The sequence below is a fragment of the Hyperolius riggenbachi genome, chromosome 5, assembly GCF_040937935.1.
Source record: "Hyperolius riggenbachi isolate aHypRig1 chromosome 5, aHypRig1.pri, whole genome shotgun sequence".
NCBI classification, from domain to species: domain Eukaryota; kingdom Metazoa; phylum Chordata; class Amphibia; order Anura; family Hyperoliidae; genus Hyperolius; species Hyperolius riggenbachi.
This window is the reverse complement of record NC_090650.1, coordinates 118,428,284-118,447,193: the sequence shown is the minus strand read 5'-3', so window position 1 is coordinate 118,447,193 and position 18,910 is coordinate 118,428,284. Positions and strand designations below refer to the sequence as shown.

General features: G+C 42.2%; 1 protein-coding gene across 14 annotated transcripts in view; it reads left to right on the top strand.

The window, feature by feature from the left end:
- Positions 1-18,910, top strand: part of SLC4A7 (solute carrier family 4 member 7) — a 242,784-nt gene that overhangs the window by 122,812 nt on the left and 101,062 nt on the right. For all 14 annotated transcript variants that reach the window (XM_068236202.1, XM_068236201.1, XM_068236199.1 and 11 more), the window contains exon 2: positions 6,638-6,719. In XM_068236202.1, coding sequence (XP_068092303.1) covers positions 6,638-6,719 — 82 coding nt within the window. The remainder of the gene's footprint in view (positions 1-6,637; positions 6,720-18,910) is intronic.

Sequence of the window (18,910 nt, the reverse complement as noted above, 5' to 3'; positions counted from 1 at the left end):
ATAATAATAATAAACCAGGTACTTACCTAGGAGAGGGAAGGCTCTGGGTCCTAATGAGCATTCCCTCTCCTCTCCCGGTGTCCTTGTTGCGGCAGCAGCTCCTCCATTCAAATCCCCTGCCGCTTGGGACCTCAGAATTCTTCGGGAGCCAAGTTCTCCCAGAGACAGGTGGCTCCATATTGCGCACGCACGAGTGTGTGTGAGAGTGCGCTCGCGCATGTGCAGTATGGAGTGCACTAGGGCTCCAGAAGACTTCCGAAGCCTCCCTTTGGCGGCAGAGAGAGCAGCATTTGACCAAATTGGTTGAATGCAGCTACGGGGGATCCTGCACTGGATCGGGCTCCAGGAGAGGAGAGGGAAGGCTCATTAGGACCCAGAGCCTTACCTCTCCTTCAGGAAGTATCTGGCTTTTTTTTATTTAATACAGTTCCCAATGATTAAAGCACCTAAACTCCCCTTTACTAAAAAGGCTATGCTAAAGTAGGAACAACCATGCTGCATCACTTGTTTTTCTCAGTGAGTAAATATATACAAATCATTCATTTATATTTCTGAATTGCCACAAACACAGCTTCATTAGTTCAAGGCATGGAATCATATGAGCGAGTCTTCTTTACAACATTGTTTTCAGTTGTTTTCAGTTCATTCAGGTGTGTGGGAATCAATTTACGCAAACCTCTTGAGGTCCTGCCTGAGCCTTTTTTGACTTTGGCGGGCCATTGCAGCACCTTGATTAATTTCTTTTTCTTTACCTTTTCAATCATTCTGTTGTAGATTTGTTGGAGTGCTTGGGATCTTTGTCCTGTCACATGACCCAATTTCGAACAAGCTTTTTCTGTTGGAATACATGGCTTTACATTTGACTTTACAATACTTGGGTATACAAGGGAGTCCATGCTAGTGATTAGTATGGACTGAGAAATGAAGACCTGTGTTCTACTTGAACCACACCTTTCCTGATTCAGTCCTATCGATTAATTTGAGCTGTGCCAAAACTGGTGGTGTGTGAGGACTTTGGCTCTTGAGGGCTGGAGTTTGACATCCCTGGTCTAACGGCCTGTTTCCACTACACTCAGATTGGATGCAGAATGGATGCTGAAAAACTGACTCCAATGAATGCCTATGGGAAAATCTGCATCAGAAAAATTGCCTTTAGTGGAAACAGGTTCATAGGCATTCATTGGAGTCTGTTTTTCTGCATCCAATCTGCGTGTAGTGGAAACAGGTTTGAAACTTTGCAAACCTGCTATAAGCTGTGCTGCCATGAGCTTTAAGATTTAGCATGCGAAGAGCTATAGAATTTGAGATATAGCTCTAAAGTTTTTTTGCTATTCCTGTAAGCATTGCATGGTCCGAACCTTGACATAGTGTTTTTGTTAAAGAGAATCTGTATTGTTAAAATCGCACAAAAGTAAACATACCAGTGCGTTAGGGGACATCTCCTATTACCCTCTGCCACAATTTCGCCGCTCCCCGCCGCATTAAAAGTGGTTAAAAACAGTTTTTAAAAGTTTGTTTATAAACAAACAAAATGGCCACCAAAACAGGAAGTAGGTTGATGTACAGTATGTCCATACATAGAAAATACATTCATACACAAGCAGGCTGTATACAGCTTTCCTTTTTAATCTCAAGAGATAATTTGTGGGTTTCTTTCCTCCTGCATCTCTCATGCACTGAAGTTTCAGGCTGCTCTTTTCTTCCTGCAAACAGCTTTGCCCTTGTCTGTAATTCCTCAGTATGTGAAAGCCCAGCCAGCTCAGAGGACGATTTATCCAGCTTGTAAAAGATAAGAGAGAAGCTGCACTAATCTAAATAATACACAGGCACTGTGCATAGAGGGGCCTGGAAGGGGGAGTTCATAGCAGAACCACAACACTGAAGAACTTGGCAGCCTTCCAGACACAGGCCGACAAGTCTGACAGGGGAAAGATACATTGATTTATTACAGAGATGGTGATAGCAGAAAGTGCTGCAGTAAGCCAGAACACATTAGAATAGCTTTTGGAACTTGTAGGATGATAAAAAACAGGATGCAGTTTTTGTTACGGAGTCTCTTTAAAGTGAATGGGAACCGCATTTTTTAAAAAATGAAGCAAATACTTACCTAAGGAGAGGGAAGGCTCTGGGTCATATAGAGCCTTCCATCTCCTCTCTCGGTGCCCTCTATCCTGTACTGGCTCCCCCCTGTTTCAATCCCCCGCCGAAAGGGTATTTGGAAGTCTTCGGGAGCCGTGTCCTCCCGAAGACGTGCGGCTCCATACTGCACATGCGTGAGTGTGCTTGGGCAGGCGCAGTACAGGGCGGCCCTTCTTCTGGAGCACTCGGGCTCCCTGAAGACTTCTGAAGCCTCCTTTGGCCAGGTAAAGCAGTATTTGACTAATTTAGTCAAATACTGCTACCAGGCGAGCCAGCACTGGAACCAGGGGACCAGGAGAGGAGCGGGAAGGCTCTATAGGACCCAGAGCCTTCCCTCTCTTTGGGTAAGTATCTGTCTCCTTTTATTAAATTCGGTTACCATTCACTTTAAATAGTGACATGATGTAATATTCCATGTGTTGGTATTTATTTGAGGTTTTATGTACCTATGGTACTTTTAAGACTTTCCAAGGACCAAATAGTTTTTCTTATTACGCCCTGATTTGCAAAATGTTACAACTGAAAGAAGATGTACTTTCTTTGCCCCATGTACCCTTCTCTGCCTTCAGCTTCTGTGACCCCACTTAATTCCTGTATTCTCTCTACATTTTCAGCCAGTGTAAACTGACAGACGGCTGTCTTTTTCCTGTAAAAATATGATTTCAGAATGAAAGTAGTTTTTTTTTTTTCTTTTCTTTTTTCCCCCCACAACCTTTTGATGACCCCCAGTTGTACGCTTCTGTTTACTGAGACTGTGCCAGCTTACAAGGGAGGTGAAATGCCGTTTGCATGGAGGCATATGTGCCATCTAAAGATCATCAGCTAAAATAACACGCAAGATGCCAGTGAATATTTCCTCAAGTGCCAGAAATGAAAAAGCCTGCTCTGCTCTTCTGTAGGAAAGATGCCAAGCATACTGGAAGAATGTGAATGTAATACAAAATGATTATGCTGTAGAGGTCTTTCCCATTTGTCCTAAGGGAAGAAACAGAGCGGCATAGTGCTTGGCAGCCTCACGTTGTACCTTTTGGGTCCTCATCCCACCAAGGACGCCATCTGCACAAAGTATGTTCCCTGGCCTTGAAGCCTGAAATCAGACTGGTAGAATTTTATTACAACTGGCTTGGTGTATGGAAGGATATGAGATTATAAAACGTCCTCCAGTCATACAGTAGGTGATTAGCTCTGTATTTAGGGATCAATGGCCCATTCTGTGTGTTTTATAAACAATCTACGGCCCTTGGCTTTGGGTAATGTTGTATGCACAAATTGTGATAAATGGTGAAGAGGGTCTCTTGGGAGTTACCGTAGATGTCAGCAAATCCACACACATCCAAATGAAGAAAATTGCAGACCAGTAACATCTCATTACCCAAGAAAGTTTTCGCCCACTTAAAGGACAACCGAGGTGACATGTGACATTATGAGATAGACATGTGTATGTATAGTGCCAAGAACACAGATAACTAGGCTGTGTTCTTTTTTCTTTTTTTTCTTTCTCTGCCTGAAAGAGTTAAAATCAGATAAGCAAGTAAAAGTTTCTGCCCGGGTCGGACTGGGTCAGACTATAGCATAACCCTCACTGATTAGTAATAATAGCTGTAAAATAATTTCCTGTCAGTAAATGGCTTCTGAGAGCAGGAAAGAGATAAAAATGGTCAATAGTTCATAGATTTGAGCTCTGGCATACTTCAATGAAGGTGTCATTGAGCAGAGACAATAAAACAGTAAAAACTAGATTTAAATATAAAATAAAATTGTGGGATATCTAAAAAAATTCATTTATAGAAGGAGGATGGATACAATTGTTTTTCTCCTCAGTTCACTTTCACCTCGGATGTCCTTTAAGACATTTGTCTTGCATGAAGATTTCTGGGATTTTTTTTTTTAAAAGCCCCTGGTACAACCTGCCCCCCGCCCCCACCACCACCATAACCGCCACAAAAAGAATTAAAAAAAAATACGTCCAAAACTGCAGCGACTGAAGTTGGCTTAGAGTACAGTATTCAGAAAAGTGTACAGCTTTTAAGAATGATATATAAACTTTCAAAGGTGTGTATGTATAACTTGATGAGTCTGATCCATTTGAAGGATCTGCTGCTGCCTTAGTTTAGAGTGCTACATTGAACTGACTGTAGAGTGTGCACAGCGGCCAAATCAGTGTGATGTAAAATCTGCTTAAGTCCCTAACAAAAAGAAATATAGCTGGCCCCCAGTATCTGGCACAGGCGGGCATTGCCTGAGGCTGGATACATGTGCTTGCTGGTAGCTGGAACTGGCATTAATAGCACCAGGGTGCAGCAACAACCCACGGTACAACCCACCCCTTGGACAAATTAGCATTGGGCACCCTTCTGGGATTCAAACCACCTTGGTGGCTGGTAATACACAAACTGACCTTTTTTCCCATAGCAACACCATCTCTCCACATGGCACGGTTGCACAAGAGAGCAGTGTACCGTAATATTTACCTGCTCCAGCAATGTGTAGTGTCTCTTCTGTTTTTCCTGGCAGCTGCATGCTCTGTGCTTGCATATCTCCAGCTCCCGATCACGTGACATGCATTCAGAGCCAAGGGTATACAGCATATGGCTGTCAGGAGACCTGAAGTAGCACTGTAACAGATACATCTTAACCTCCTGGGCGATAATCCCGAGCTGAGCTCGGGGTATGTCACGCAGGAGGATTTCTCAGGCCCTGGTGGGCCGATTTGCATATTTTTTTTTTTGTTACACGCAGCTAGCACTTTGCTAGCTGCGTGTAACTTCCGATTGCCGCCGATCCGCCGTGCCGCTCAGCCCCCCCCCCCGACCCCTTGCGCAGCCTGGCCAATCAGTGCCAGGCAGCGCTGAGGGGTGGATCGGGACTCCCTCTGACGTCACGACGTCGGTGACGTCATCGCCAACGGGATCTCCTGCTTGTGCTGAGGGCCGGAGGCGATCGGAGGGGGTGGGGGGATGCCGCTGCACAGCGGCTATCATGTAGCTAGCGTTAGGCTAGCTACATGATTTAAAAAAAAAAAATTAAAAAACCAGTGCTGCGCCCCCTCCTGGGCGATGTAATTGTATCGCCCAGGGGGTTAAACTGCTGCACTATGTTACTCTACATTTTTTGTGTCTGGAAGAGGTAAGTTTTAGTTACTTTTATCCTTTTGGCGCCTCTGTTCATTTCCACATAATTGAATGTATGTACCAGGCATAGGTTTAAAGCACAATCTACACGATACGATTCTTTGTGCGATTCGATTACGATTCTATTTATGATTCGATTAAATCCGACATGTCCGATCAGGATTCAATTCGATTTGCCATTGCAAAACCATGCCAAATCGAATTGAATCAAATCCAGATCGGACATGTCGGATTTAATTGGATCGTAAATAGAATCGTAATCAAATTGCACAAAGCATCGTATCGTGTTGATGGGGCTTTCGATTTTGGCACCTCACCTAATTAAGTTCGACACCCGTGATCTATACCACAGTTATCTCATGTCAGCTCAGGTTTGCTTTAAAGAGACTCTGTAACAAAACTTTCATTCTGTTTTCTACCATCCTACGAGTTCCTAAACCTATTCTAATGTGCTCTGGCTTACTGCAGGTCTTTCTACTATCACCGTCTCTGTAATAAATCAATGCATCTTTCCCCTGTCGGACTTGTCGCCCTGTGTCTGGAAGGCTGCCAACTCTTCTGTGCTGATCTGTTATGCACACCCCTCGCCAGGCCCCTCTATGCACACTCCAGTGTGTGTTATTTACATAAGCTAGCAGCATCTCTGCTCTCTTATCAGTGACAGAAGAGAGCTGGATAAAAATCCTCCTCTGTTAGGCTGTGAAAGGAGCTGGCTGACACATACTGAGGAATTACAGTCACAGGCAGAGCTGTCTGCTGGAAGCCTGTCACTATTCAGTGGATGAGAGCTGCAGGGGGACAGAAGGTAAACACACAAATGATATTTTGAGATTCAAAAGGAAGGCTGTATACAGCCTGCTTGTGTATTGATGTATTTTCTGTGTGTGGACATGCTGTACATCAACCTACTTCCTGTTTTTGGTGGCCATTTTGTTTGTTTATAAGCAAACTTTTTAAAACTGTTTTTCACTACTTTTAATGCGGTGGGGAGCGGCGACATTGTGACAGAGGGGAATAGGAGATGTCCCCTAACGCACTGGTATGTTTACTTTTGTGCGATTTTAACAATACAGATTCTCTTTAAGAAATAGGCTTGCTTGGTTCTGTAGGATGGCTGAACTTGGAATAAAAAGCTGAACCCCCTCCCAGGTAGCATCTTTGTAATTTTAACTCGAGTGTCCCTTTTTTTTTTTTTAATTTTATTTTTTTTACTTTTGAAAGAAAATGAAAAAGAAAAACCATGTGGGTTTTTTGGCTGACAGGGCCTGACCCTTAACCAGTGCACCTCCAGTTTAATGGAAGGAAAAAGAACTAGATTTTTAAGCAAGTAACTCTGACACTGCATTTTCTCCTCTCTCTCCCCCCAGGGGCACGATGAGGAAGCTGTGATTGATCTGGGGAAAACGAGCTCTTCTGTCAACACCAACTTCGAAAAAGAAGAGCTAGAAAGTGAGTATATTGTGCACAGCTGTCTGTCCTGCGCACAAACTGCACAGGCTTTAATCTGTCTGTTTGATGTGTGCAGATGATACAAAAGCAGTGTGAGAACTGGAGCGCTGTTTCATAAAGCAGCTTACTAACAAGTGTAATGTGAAGTGCCCTCTGTCATGATGCCATACCCTTGGAGAGTGTCTACTCTCACTGTCCTCTCCAGCACACACACGTTAAGAGGTAGTGGAATTAGGATTATGCTATGGTCATTGGTTGCAGCTGTGTTCAAGATCTGAGTTACGTTTTCACATTAACAAAAACATTTGAGCCTGTTTCTTTATTAGATCCAGACGGCCGTTCTTTTAAAGACTCCTTTCCAATGTGCTGCGTTACACAACCCCTCGCTTACGTCAGTCATTTTCACTTACAACCTCCATTTCCCAGCCACCGACTGCTCTGTGCCCTCCTTGCATCATTTTTATTTTTTTTGTAAGTCAGCAAAATCTGTGCTGAGATAATTGCACTGTGAAGTAAGTATAAAAAAGTCCATTAAAGATCACAACTGTGAATCAATTTTCCTTGTTTTGCTCATTTGTAGTGCACAGGATGCTGCATTATTTACACTGAATTTACATCACAAAAAAATCTTAAGTTACTGTAGATATTATATGCCCCTAGTTAGTTATGAAGCTTTGGTAGTAAAACAAAAAGATGACTAATCTATCCTTGGGACAAACAAACTTTGAACCGCTTTTAGGGAAAAAATGTGGCAAGTTGAAGTATTCTGCTGGTAGAGGGATATTGCCCTGCGACTTAAAGAGACTCTGTAACAAATAAGACCCCCTCTAGGGGATACTTCCCTCGGGAGGGGGAAGCCTCCAGGTCCCAATGAGGCTTCCCCGTCCTCTGTAGCTTTCGGGGAATCCAGCGCTAGCTCCCCCGAAACCTCCTCAACAAGCGTGCAATATTTACCTACCGCGATCCTGCGCAGACGCAGGAGGCATTCGGGCTAAGGCAGAAATAGCCGAGCGTGATCGCATCCGCTCTACTGCACAGGCGTGAGAAACGCTTATCCTCACTCAAATTATTTAGCCTTCTTGTGGTTTTTTTAAATGCATTGCACTCTTAAAAACATTTTTAGTAAAGGTTCTACTGAACTAAAGTATAAAAAAAATTCTCCCCAGCAAGCTGTGCAATGAGGGAGTAAGGATAATATTGGGAGGAAAGGCACCCCCCAAAAAATAGGTTGTAGATGATGGCAACAATTGTTTTTACCTCATACTAGTTTTATTCATTTGAGGTAAGCTAATTTTATTATTATTAAACACTAACCAGATAATGCGTTTCGCAGGTCTCTGCCCACTTCCTCAGAAAACTATACAGTGTCTTAGGAAGAACTGTTCTGGAGCCGGGAGCACAAAGGGTGCCTTGTATTCCACTGTTCTAACATTGTAGCCAGAGAAGCCACTGAACCAAATTGCACAAGTGGCTGGTCTGATAGAATGCCAAGTGGTAAAACAATAAATCGCCGCTTTAAATGGCACATTTTCCTGCTTTATGACTGCTCCAAATGTTTTTCTGTATGGAGTGTCTGCTTCAAAAAGCTATTAGTAGAGAAATTGCAGGCCATTACTTCCTTGTTTACAGGAGAATATCCGGATATGAGTGATTTAGCTGCGCTTTATTGCTGGTGTTTAATTGCTTCTTTCTGAGGAAGGGGAGCAGAGAACATACCATTTATAAACTCTTCAAAGAATTGAGGAATATCTGAAAAGTGTATTCAAACTCCATTCAGTCCAGAGTAATCGCTTTTTGGTGTGATCCAGTGTTCAGAAGTTTCGTGCCAGAGAAAGGTGTATTTTAGTAGAAACCACATTGTATAGCATTCATACTGCTTTAACCCTTTTATGCCTAGTACACACCATACAGTTTTCTGTTTGATCAGAAAATCTAACAAAAAAAAATCTATCATTTTCTGTAAAGTACTGGTAGAGACTGGTCATTATCTCTGGTGCATTGTATTCTGGTTATCTCCTGCTGAGTAGAACAATACCTAATTGCTAGGCAAATAGAGGGTTAGATAGATAATTTCCAACATGTTGGAAATTATCTATCTGGCAGTTAAATCATAAGGGGCCCATACACCTAACGGTTTTCCCGCCGATATACAGCAGATTCGATCACTGTGATCGAATCTGCTGTGAAATCGTTGCGCAAACGCTGACCGAACGATTGATTTCCATCCAAAATCGATCGTTCCCACCGATCTGTCCGTGCGGAAGATTTCACTCGACTGGAGATGGGTTTCCTCACGACTGGAGATGGGTTTCCTCACTAAAACCACCATGGGTAAAGGGCTGTGTAGACATTCCATAGCTCTCCTTCCCAGGGAGTCTTGCCTGAAAACTGCCTTTTTTTAAATCTCAGAAATGATATTTTTTATCAATTAGCAAACAGTTTCTCTCAATAACTATTTCATGCTAAACTCCAGGCAGCCTATAGGCTTTATCAAACTAAAAATGGTGTAGCGTTTGGGGGGTCACTGGACCCCAGGAGTGAAAATACTGCTACAAGTGATCATTCCCAGAACTTATATCAGAAAAAAAAACACTACCCACACCAACCAACCTAACAGGTTTAGTAAAGTTGAAGGCCGCGAACAAGGAGCATGGTGTGCAAGTTTAAAATTTATTTAGAGCTACCAAACCCTTAGGGCTGGAAACCACAAGAGCGCTTTTCAGAGCATTTAGGGAGCGCTTGAAAAACGCTAGCGATTTCCAAAAATGCTCAGCTAATGTTAACGGATGTGCCAACTTCCACTGGAGCGTTTGCGATTCCCAAAATCGCAAGCGCAGGACATGCAGCATTTTGTTAGCGTTAGCGCTTCAATGTAAAGTATATAATCACTGGCGTAATCGCTCATCAAAACTTGCACGGAGCGATTTTGCTAGCGTTTTAAAATTAATGTACACTGTAACAAAATTAAAAATGCAAGGACCAATCAGACTTTAAAACGCTAATCGCTACACAACTGCTGGCAAATTGTTTACACTTTCTAAAATCGTTACCCAAAACGCTCATGAAATCGCTTACAAACTGCTCATACAAAACGCTTGCAATTAGCGATCGCGTTTTGTAGTGGGTTCCAGGCCTAAGTCAGCACTAAGCTGCTGTTCGTAAAATAGATCAGCTGTTCTTTGACAAATTAGCTGCTATCCTACCTGACACTAGACCTTTCTGTGGAGGCAATACAAAGTGGCTGCTAGTAGACAGCCTAATACACAAATACAGATTATTGTTATGAAAAAAAAAAACAATATCTACACATTTCTGTTATTGCAGCTGTATCTGGAATTCAGCCTTACCAATACTGAGGAGGAAAGATCAGCAGCTGGCTTTTACTTAATTATGTCTTCAATCATTGCTACCACAGTGACCACCTGATAAATAAATGTCTTTCCTGCCTCCTTTTATCTCCCTCCAGCTCTTCTTAGAAGAATGTATTATGTAATCAGCTATGCTTCTACTTTCCTGTTACGGTAAAAATTTCAAAGCACAAATCACAGACAAGGGCCCTAAAACAAAAACACACAGATGTTACAGTGACCTAATCCTCAAGCTCTGTTCCGTGTCAAAGATCTCCCATGTACAAATAAAGAAACTTGATCCTTCGGATCTTTGCTGCACAGACACTGCTCTGTAAGAATTGGGTGCCTTTGTCTGGAATCAGATTCTCAACCATCAGGCTAAAATAAAGTGTAAAGCTGTATAGAGGTAGTAGACTTTTGTTGCCTGAAGAAACTGCTGGTGATTATTTCAGGTGACAATAGATCATGTATTCAGCTGGCCATGCACTGGTTGATGTTGCCAACAGATAGATTCCCCTCAGATCATTATCTGATCAAATCCCTCCACACTGTACACAGATATTCAACCATATTCAGTATGAAATCGGTTGAAAATCTGTGCGCACTACCTGCTGTGTCTCCACTACCGCCCTTCCCCCTTTGCAGGCCGTACAGCTTGCAGGGGCAACAAATACTCATCTGTCCACTGTAATGGCTCTTATGTTATCTAATGCCATAGCTTCTTCCAGTCTCTTCAATCCCAGGGAGCTGTGTGTACCTAGACTGACGCTGGAAACCAAACACTAGGAGAACCGTGTCACGTACAGTAGAGTCCTCTAGTGTTTGACCACTAGCATCACGTGACAGCTTCCTGTTAGTGAATAGACTGGGAGATGTCCTGGAGATTGAGAGAAGACACAGGAGGAAGCGCCACCGGACAGGTGAGGGTAAGCTCTGCTACCGTATCTCTCCCGACCCGCCGCCAATCAAGTGAAATCTTACATCTACATTACATCATTAATCTTATAATAATTAAAAAAACAAACAAAAACCTTGTGTATGGCCATCTTACAGGCGTAACCAAAATGTTGCCCATACAATGCTGGAAACCTCTTGGCCAAATGCTAATGTACCAGTTTCCATTGAAGTAAGCAGACAACTTGCAGGAAGGAGGAGAGCTAAAGCTTGCTCTGAAAGCGGATTTTTGCTAGGATGACAGAGGCCTAGGCAGCCTGGGCTAGGAACCAGGGACTACTTCTAGAACATAGTTGTGTTTGCCTTTTAATAGGCTTATGTGGGAATAAAAGTGCTTTTAATCACTTATCACAGGATTTGCCATCATATTGTGATCATCACTTATCATAACAGCATATTTATGTGACAAGTTCTTCTCATCACATACAATAACCTGCCAAGACTGAAAACCACCTGCTCAATATTGTGCCGATTCCTCTTGTGGGCCAAAACAGCTGACACAACGAGGACATGGACTACACAAGTCCTCTGCTTATTTTCTGGTGCTGGATGCCACAGAACTTCAGAGGATCTTTAAAAGCCATAGGCACACAGTTTAGTTCTTGTTATTCAAGAGAATCTTTCATACACCGCTGTTTCTTTAATACACTTCTTACTTTGCTACAAATCTTTCACAGCCACCATTACATCTTACAACCTGTGCTACAATAGCTATTCTGTGGGAGCAGACTAGACAGACTAGCCTTTACTCTCCATACCGATCAATACGCCTTGGGCAGCCACGACCCTGTCAACAGGTCACAGATTGAACTCACTGTATACTTTTTTCATGTTTTTTCACTACGCCCATAACAAACTTTCTGGGTTTATTTCATGACTACATATAATTTGCTTTAAGCAGAAAAAGGAGGAGATGGTGATAACACGTTCAACCAGGGAAGGGAGGCTGAATAAGTCATCACAAGAGATCGGGAATGCTGCAATGGATGTGAAGCGTGACTGCATGGAAAGAACTATGGAAGTAGTTACTTTTAGAAATATTGAGTGGGGGGTCTGTTGGGTTCAATAAGTAACATGGGAAATTTTCAGGATATACCGTAATTGTTTTGCAATGTTGAAGTGCTGTGCTTTAACTGTGATGGGAATCGTGTAGTATTTCCATCTAAAAATTGACATGTTACATTTAGGGCCATGGAGTCTAGGAGTCGGAGCAATTTTTGGTACCTCGAGTCAGTGGTTTCATAAAACTGAGGAGTCGGAGTCGAGGAGTCAGAGGTTTCATGGACTTGGGAATCGGAGTCGGATGGTTTTTGTACTGCCCCCACCCCAAAAAAAAGTTTGTTGGAAAAACAAAAATACGCACATATTGCACGTATCAGACTTTCTGCAGCGTGACAGATCTATTAACAGACAAACACACTTTTTTTTTTTTTTTTTTTTTTTTTTTTTTGTGTGGCATTTACTGGGACCAGGAAACAAAATGCAGAGTACTTATAGATAGTAATAAAAAAAATTGTCACTCTTAAAAGGTTACAGGCATTCAGTAACAAAGCCACCCTGCCTTTTGCAACAAGTATGGTAGTATTTCCTCTCTGGGAACTGAACAAACATCAGGGGAGGAACAAAGAACAATTCACACCTCTGCTCCATAGGCTTATCTCACGCGCTGGTTTAATACACCCTAGTGGCACCTCTGAAGCTTAACCATGTAATAGGAAAACTGGTCCAGCTCAACGCATGGAAAAACTACTGTATTTTTCAGTACATGCTTAGTCAGTTATGGTTGGATAAGCAATTTTCACAAAAATAAAGGCAGTTTATAGAAGTGTTATTTTCTGGTTCCCAGGCACCAACGTCCTTCAATAGGCTGCAAAATAGGTTTTTAAGGCAGCATTGAAAAATGAGGGCTCTAAACTTTTTCCAAATTTAGAACTTTAGTTGCTGCGATTACCAGAAGCGATTAGCTGAGCAAAAGCCTACCGCCAAATATAATTACAGCCCCAGGCAGGGTCCCGAGAAGTCACCCAAGCAATCTATAGCACCGTCTCATGCAAACATTCAACAGCTGAAATAAAAACAATAGGCAATATGGAGAAGATTGTCAGTAGGATGGTGGAATAAGTAGAGGTTTTTGAGGACATGCTCATTGGGATAGAAATCTGCTAGGAACAGATTTCCAATAGATTTCAGTATGAAATCTATAGAAAATCGATCTGATGGCATTTTTTTGCCATCAGATTTCCATTACTTCCAATGCAAAATGATAAGCAATCTCAACAGATCTTCCTAAATTTTCCAACATGTCAGATCGATTGAAATCGGCTGCAACTCGATCGATTGGTCAATCGACTTGCGATCGATATCGATCGGACGATAATCGGCTGAGTGTATGGGCCCCTTTAGTCTTAACCATGCTACCCAAAACACATTTGTTTAATTCCTTACTGCACCAGTGTGGGAGATCAGTATTGGTGACGTCTCCTAACTGGAACAAGAGTGAGAAAAGGCCTCGATGTTTCCGTCACAGACATCAGAAAATTACACAAGTTTCAATGTAAACGGCAAAAAAGTGCAAACGTTACTAGGCCTGGTTTGCTCTAAACCTGAAACTGTCCTGCTGCCTTCAGAGTATATGTTCTTAATCCTGATGAAGTGGTGGATTCATTAGGACACTGCTGTAATTTTGCCACCCTTACTGGGCTTTTTTTGTTTTTCCTCTCACTGTAATCCCCTGTTTCTTAAAGGACCACTGTCACAAAAATCATAACATTTAAAATGTATACCTATAAGAAGTATGTCTCTTCCAGAGTAAAATGAGCCATAAATTACTTTTCTCCTATGTTGCTGTCACTTAAAGTAAGAAGTAGAGATCTGACAGAACCGACAGGTTTTGGACTAGCCCATCTCCTCATGGGGGGGGGGGGGGAGGTTCTCAGTGTTTTCTTTAATTTCAAAAGCACTTAGCGAATGACAGTTGCTCCTTCCAACTGCCAAAAAGTGTACAGTGAGCTGGGAGGCTGGTCAGCATCTATGTATAAATCTTTTTCAGGCAGAGGTTCTTTACAAAGCATAAAGGCCATGCGGAGAATCACCTATGGAGAGATGGACTTGCCCAAAACCTGTCGGTAATGTCAGATTTCTACTCCTTACTGTAAGTGACAGCAACATAGGAGAAAAATAATCTATGGCTCATTTTACTCAGGAAGAAACCTACTTCTTATTTGTATGTGTTTACATATATTTTAAATGTTAAAATGTTCTCGACAGTGGTCCTTTAACTACTTGCCGACTGCTCCACGCCAAATGGCGTGAGCAGTGCAGCAGCCCCAGGACCGCTCCATGCCAATTGGCGTGAACTGCCGTCTATGGGGCTAGCAGGAGATCATGCGCAGGCTGCGCGCTCATCTCCTGAGCCCCGCCTTCCGTCTCCCAGCGCCGAAAACCGCTTGGAGACTGTTAGATGGCGAAACCGCCGCCTATTAGGTTAGTACAGTGCTGCGATCTAATGCAGTGCTGTACTGTGGACAGCCGTGTGACACTGCTGTCCCCCTGGGACACAGGAGAGCGATCAGCTCTCATAGGCAGAAGCGTATGACAGCCGATCGCCATGATTTGCTGGCTGCGGGGAGGGGAAAAAATAATTACCGGTAAAGAAATATTATTTTGGTTTTTTTTAATAAAAAAAATACTATTTGTATAAGAAAATAATAAACATGGGGGAGCAATCAGACCCCTCCAACAGAAAGGGGGCGAGGGGAGGTTGAATCACTGTGCTGAGTTGTGCGGCCCTGCAGCTTGGCCTTAAAGCTGCAGTGGCCTATTTAACAAAAAAGGCCTGGTCTTTAGGGGGGAGGGGGGGGGGGGGGGAACACTGGTCCTTTTTTTTTTTTTTTTTGTTACAGTACATGGATTTTGCACAGCACTGAATTGCTATGGGCTTGTTTTGAATAGATGCATAAATTGCATCTAGAAAAAAACTGATGAGCTATTGCTAATTTGTGGAGGTTACAAGCTGTACAACGCGTGTGGTTTCATGTGCATTTTTGCATGTGCAATCCATAATAACAAAAGATTTCCTTTCTGGATCTTCTTTTAAACTGCACCATTAGATGGATGGATAGATATTTTTTTTTTTTTGCGACTTCACATTACAAAATTGCATATACTGTATGCATATGCGAACTACACGTGCGAATTTCGCATCCTAAAATTCACATGTAATTTGCATGTTTCTAAAAGAAAACCTGGCCTAACCTTTCTGCTCTCATTCTCTGTTCCTCCGCGTTTCTCTCGGTTTTTCTCTTATTCACCTTGAACATGCAGAAACAAGCACACAGAGTACATATTCATTGGAGGCCAAAGGTATTAGGGATCTGGCATCTGCGCTGTAAAAATGAGTTAAAGTGAACTGGAACTGATTAAAAGGCAAAAAAGTCTACATAGCGGAGTACATAAGCATATTACATACAGTAATCGCTTTACCTGTGATGTGCCGGTTTATTAAAAGCCCATACCCTTGCAGAATCAAAACCATGGCAGGGATCACTTCTTTTTTTTGCACATTGTGTGTGATTTCCATTGCTGACAGTCAGTTCTGTCAGCTGACTGTCGGGCAAAACGTGTGGAAAAAAAACGCTTGTTAGCCTGCAGAGCTTCATCCACAAAGCTATCAGAAACTGCCATTGGCTGTTTTTGTTTATGGGGCGTGGCTTTAGGTTGACTTGGGCATGGGCATAGGCAGACAATCTGAATAATCTGATTGAAAATGTGATTGTTCATGAATGGTTTTGTTAGTGGGCACTTTGTCCTTAGTCCACACTCAAATCCAACACTCCTCTGACCTGGTCATCATGGAACATGATGCATCAGTCACATGACCATTGGGGTCAAAATAGAGGGCAAGGTGGCATCATAGATTGTTATGCTACGTGGATCTCAATTCTGTGCTTCTTTCTTTCCACCCTTTTGGGCAGAAAGATGGCATTGCCAGCTCAAATCCAGCAAGTGCCCAGCTATGAATTTACTTTCACACCCTGGAAATAGGGATTCTTGAAGGATTTGCTGAAGCTAATGAACAGTTCATACACTGTGGAGAGGGAAGCATGGTTGCTAGAAATGAAGCCTGTTATCTGGAAATAGTTTTTAATTGGTTGAGGTTTGCTTCAAGCTAGAGGAGTGAATTGGAAATGTCTGGTTTCAAGATAGTATTGAAGGAATGAGGTAATGGCATTGAAAACACTGATAGAGCCCTGGTAACACGACTGCTCCTCCCAAACAAGCACCATAGCAACAGTGATATTTCAGTCTTCACACGTGTTTCCATTTCTGTATTGCTAGGCTAATACAGGGAATGCACTGTGTATTTGCCTCAGTACGCCCATGTGGATAAATACTGATTGTTTTATTGGACACCTGCAGTTACTTTGCAACTGCCGGCTTGTTACTCCTGTAATACATGTGCACTGGTACAGATTACAGGGTTGGTGTAACGTAAACGCTTATATATGCAATAATGAAGAAAGAGGTCAGTATTCTAGGTATCCTGTATTACCAAAATAGAAAATGATTACCCCTACTGCCTGGAATATTCCTCCACCTCATTAGTTAAAAACATCAGGCACACAGACCTCAATAAAAACATGCCAGTATAGCCACAACAGCGACTATAAGGCCACGTTTACACTTAATCAGTTGCTCTCAATTATAACTGAAAGAACAACTGATTTTCAAAGTAATGCCCATGTTTTCCTATGGCACCTTTCACACTAAAGTGTTTTAACTGAAATCTTTTTCTCAATGCACTGCTATGGAGAATAAAAAAAGCGTACCATCTGATTAAGTGTAAACAGGGCCTAAGGTACTGATATTTTGTTTGCCACAGTAACAAAATAAAAAAAAAATTGTATGTGTGTCTGTGTTTAAAGTGGACCTGTGCTCAGAACTTCCTCTCTGCTCTAAAAGATAAGTAACATTTTGTGAGCTTTCGGGTCCTTGGCATCATTAAAAATAAATCTGATTGGCTGTTTGTGGCTCTACCCCCTTTTCTGAATTTGAAGCCCAGTGACCCAATGAGCAACTGTACCAGGTTTGAGGCTTGTGCCATTAACCGTGCAAGAATGGCAGCAGTTTTAATATTCCCCTTAAAAAGCAATAGGTGAATTTTGATTGGCTGTTGTAGGCTCCACCCCACTTTCCTGAATCTTAATCCAAGTCACCCAGTGACCAATTGTGGCAAGTTTGAGAACCGTGCAATTAACAGTCTAAAAAATGGCTGCAGTTTACATTTTCCCATTAAAAAAACAGGTGAATAGGGATTGGCTTTCCTAGGCTCTACCCACTTTTCTTAATATTAATCCCAGTCACTCCGTAACCAACTGTGCAAAGTTTGAGAAACCGCGAAGAAGGTCTGCAGTTAACATTTTCCCAGGGAAATCTGTTTTTGACTCCACCCAGTTTTTGTAACCTTAACACGCAGTCGCTCAATGATCAAGTTTGTGAGCTTTCAGGTTCCTGTCATCAAAAATGTGTGAATGGAAGCAGTTTATCCAGCAAAGAAATCTGATAGGCTGTTTGTGGCCCTGCCCCTTTAGTGAATTTTGACACCAGTCACCCAATGACCAACTGTAGCAGGTTTGAAGCCTCTGCCATAAACAGTGTAGGAATGGCAGCAGTTTAAATATTCCCCTTGAAAATCAATAGGTGGATTTTGATTGGCTTTCCTGAATCTAACATGCATATATACACACATATATCCGAATATATATATATATATATATATATATATATATATATATATATATATATATATATATATATATACACACACACACACACACACACACACACACACACACACACACACACACACACACACACACACACACACACACACACACACACACACACACACACACACACACACACACACACACACACACACACACACACACACACACACACACACACACACACACACACACACACACACACACACACACACCCTGCAATAAATATGCAGGGTTAACATCATATGTTTACAAATAGCTGCTCTGCCAAAACAGCCAGCTGATACAGCTGAGAGATCAAATACCGTTTGTGATTACTCACAGGGTGCATTTTTCTTCTGCCCTGAACTGTACAGGAGTTCAGGTTCGCTTTTACAAGGCACTGTAGTGACATATAGTAGAATGCAGTAAATTGAGGATACTCACTATTATGGTACATTTCCTGGTTTCAGCATCAGAAATACTTTTATGTATATATTGCTTAAATTGGTATGTAGCCCCACCCTCCTACATATGTTTAGGGATGATCACAGATATGCAAATTCTTCCGAGTTCATGCAAATTTATGCAGCTTGAAAATGGACCAATCCGTTTAAAAAAGGACCAATGAATTTAAACCTGGGTTTAAATTCATTGGTCCATTTTCAAACTGCAAACAGTTGCATAAAAAAGTTCATCAATTCGGAAGCATCTCATAGATCATCCCTACAGATTAGCCTAGGTAGATTAGCTATGCAGAATTCTCCTCACCTGACGACCCCTGTGATAAGTATCAGAATGTAAATCCGGGAGAGAAGGGTTTCACAATGAGCAAACCCTGACTAAATGATCTACAAAATAAAGCAATTGAGAAGATTGACAAGGCTGTTTAGGTTACACCGCAGGCCTGATGTGGACGGTACAGAAGATCTTATGTACAATCTGTTGTAACCATCCCAATATTTTCCAGTAGTCCCTAATGCTGGAAATACACTGCTCAATTCTGAGCCATTTACATGGCTCGATAGATAATTTCCGACATGTCCGATCTCCGGCCAGATCATTTCGCTGCTCGATTCCACATTGAAGACAATGCAAAAAGATAACAAAAACAAGCGGAAAA